This window comes from Arachis hypogaea, chromosome 7 (assembly GCF_003086295.3).
Source record: "Arachis hypogaea cultivar Tifrunner chromosome 7, arahy.Tifrunner.gnm2.J5K5, whole genome shotgun sequence".
Lineage (NCBI taxonomy): Eukaryota > Viridiplantae > Streptophyta > Magnoliopsida > Fabales > Fabaceae > Arachis > Arachis hypogaea.
Genome location: NC_092042.1, coordinates 6,672,350 through 6,675,267, shown reverse-complemented (window position 1 = coordinate 6,675,267; position 2,918 = coordinate 6,672,350). Strand labels below are relative to the sequence as shown.

General features: G+C 31.5%; 1 protein-coding gene across 1 annotated transcript; it reads left to right on the top strand.

Annotated features, from left to right (window-relative positions):
- Nucleotides 1-1,054: 1,054 nt before the first annotated feature.
- LOC112701046 (uncharacterized) lies at nt 1,055-2,918 on the top strand. The gene is made up of 9 exons (XM_025751847.1): nt 1,055-1,080; nt 1,196-1,323; nt 1,444-1,528; nt 1,625-1,757; nt 1,848-2,005; nt 2,099-2,222; nt 2,303-2,485; nt 2,573-2,635; nt 2,718-2,918. The coding sequence occupies exons 1-9, from the start codon at nt 1,055-1,057 to the stop codon at nt 2,916-2,918; spliced, it is 1,101 nt and encodes a 366-aa protein (XP_025607632.1).

Below are 2,918 nucleotides of genomic sequence, written 5' to 3'. Positions count from 1 at the left end.
ATGTGTTTGATGAGTTCCTAGGTGATGTGCTCCTCATAAGCTTCATGGCCAACATGCATTGGTCAAATTGAACTTTATGTTACCATTTCAGAAAGCTAGAATTAATGTTGTAATTAATATTCTGATACAAAGTTTGTGTTATTCATTATTAAGTGCATTAAAGTATTGTTCACCATCTACCATTTCTATCTTACCAGAAATACCTTCTTATTAATGTCTTCATATACCTCCTCACACGATATGAAGTCTTTATCACCTCTCAATCCTTATATATATTAGTCTTTCTATTACCTTGCGTAATATCCAAACTCATTATATAATTTTATAGTTAGTAGCTTTTGTTCTCATCATACACAAATGGCTACTTCATTCAACATGATTAAGGATTTTGATATTGCTGTTGCTAATCAAGTTTGGCATATCAAAGTGCGTGTCATCAAAATATGGTCTATTAATTTAGGCGAAGAGAAGTTCAGGAGACCTAACTTAGAGATGGTTGTTATGGATGAATTAGTAAGTTTTATTTGTCAGATTTTATTACATTCAAATATGTATATAATAGACCAATTATGCTACATGCTGATTTGTTGCTATCTATTTTGTTTATTTCTCAGGGTGATCGGATACAATGTTCTGTAAGGAATCCTTTGAGGAGATTATTTGAGCAGGAGTTAGTTGAGGGCAATGTGTACTCTGTTGCTAACTTCTCTATTGAACTTAATGATCAAAAGTACAAGCCAACGAATCATACTCTGCGTGTGTTCTTTAAAAGGGAATCTCAGATTCGTGTGTTAGTCGATATTAATTTTCCAAACAATATTTTTCACTTTGTGCCCAATGAAATGATACTTAATCATGATAATCCTCAATCTCACTTGATAGGTACATACAAAATGTGATAATTGTTTGTATTTTTTTACTAATGTTCGTATAAAATCAATCAGTAGGAATATGAGTTTTTCATTTATTTTTGTTTAATGTAGATGTTATTGGGTTGTTGACTGGAAAGGGTGATATAATAGAGTTCAGTAAGAATTGAAAGAAGTCCATATACATGGTTATTGAGCTTGATGACATGCAGTATGTATTTTATATTTTCTTTTTTTTTTTCTTTCTACATCTATTTCCTGCTTTCTGTTTTTGATTTGAAAATTTTCATATATATTTTTTTGTCATTACATGATTGGATTTATAGATCTAAGGGTAAGATAAGGTGTACATTGTGGGAGGAGTTTGCTACTCAACTGGTGAAGCACATGGAGCAGTACCCTAATACTGAGTTCATTATTATTGTGCAGTTTGCCAAATTTAACCTGTTCAAGGGTATACATGTTACATCATTGTCTTTTTTATTAAGTGTTATCTTTATTTATTAACGTGTTTTTATTACTTCTTTCCTATTCTGTTTCATTTAATTTCTAATCGTGTCATGCTGTGCTTCAGGAACCATGGGCATATCTAATACAAACTACAACTCTACCTTATACATTAACGCTGATCTTAAAGAAGTTAAGGAATTTAGACAAAGGTATCGATTTTACTTTTTACTTTTTTGTTACTTTCGTTGCAAATGGTAATGGATATGCTCATTTTCCCAATTTCACATACCTTTTTTTTTCATTAGGTTTATCATGGGTAATGACAAGCCATCTAACCAGCTTTCTCAAATTGCATCTGATTCATTGATTTCCCTTGAGCAATATCTTATTAACCATACTCCTTACAAGTCTATAAGCGAACTTAAGGAGAGCACTGAGGTTGTAATAAGTATTCTATCATTCATCTTTATGAACTCTAAATCTTTAATATTCTTTAATAATTTGTTGTGGTCCATTTTTTATTATCAGGGTGGAATATTTGTTACCATTGGAACTGTGATTTCTATTGACACTAGACTAGGTTGGTGGTACAAAGGGTGCAAGATGTATTTTCATTCACTTAAAGAAGATGAGAATTCATATTATTGCCATGAATGTGATATTTATCCTAATACTCATGTTCCTCGGTAATATTTTTGTTTTAATTCAATTCCATTGTTTTAGACTAATTTTATCAACAAGATACCATGCTAACATGTTACCATTTTTACACATATTAGTTTCTGCATTCAAATGAGAGTATCAGATGAGACAGACTCTGCTTCATTTATTGTTTATGACAAGGAAGCCTCCAAATTTCTTGAGATATCTGCTTCTGAGCTTCGTTTGAGACAGATATCAAAGGTATAATAAATTCTCATAGTATTGTTATTCTCTTTATATATTTAGTTTGTTATCACTATGTATTCCATTCTAAATTATAGGGTTGCGGCAAGGATGAATTTCCCGTTGAGATTAATTCATTTAGGGGTAAGAAGTTTCTATTCAAGATTTCTGTGAAGCTTGATGATATCAATGCTTTCCAGCCATGCAAGATTACTGTTTTGAAGTTGACTGAAGATCCAAATCTGCTCACTTCTTTTTCTTCCAAGTACAAGACATTTGATGTATGCAAAGTAATATAACTTATTTATGCAATCAGTAATTATTTTTTATTTTATAATCTTTATTTTAAATTACTACTTAAAATACAGAACACCCCAATCGAAAATACTGAGTTGCAGAGTTTGCAAACTGATTCTACTGATAATTCTAAGGTATTATCTAATAGTAATGGTCTCCTCTTTATAATAGCAATATCTAAACCAGTTTCATATTTTAGTACAATTATAATTTCAGGAGATTAGTTCACAGTCTTGCGAAATTATTTCTCTTGATGGCAATGATGACTTTGTAACTCCTAAGAGAGGTATGATAGCTGGTGTAACGGCAAAAAATTTGCTGGACATTTTCCCGGATAATGCCACTACTTCATCATCCAAATGCCGGAAGCTCTCCAAGGAGTCTGATTGTAGCTTTGTCAAAGAGCATGTTGATTAA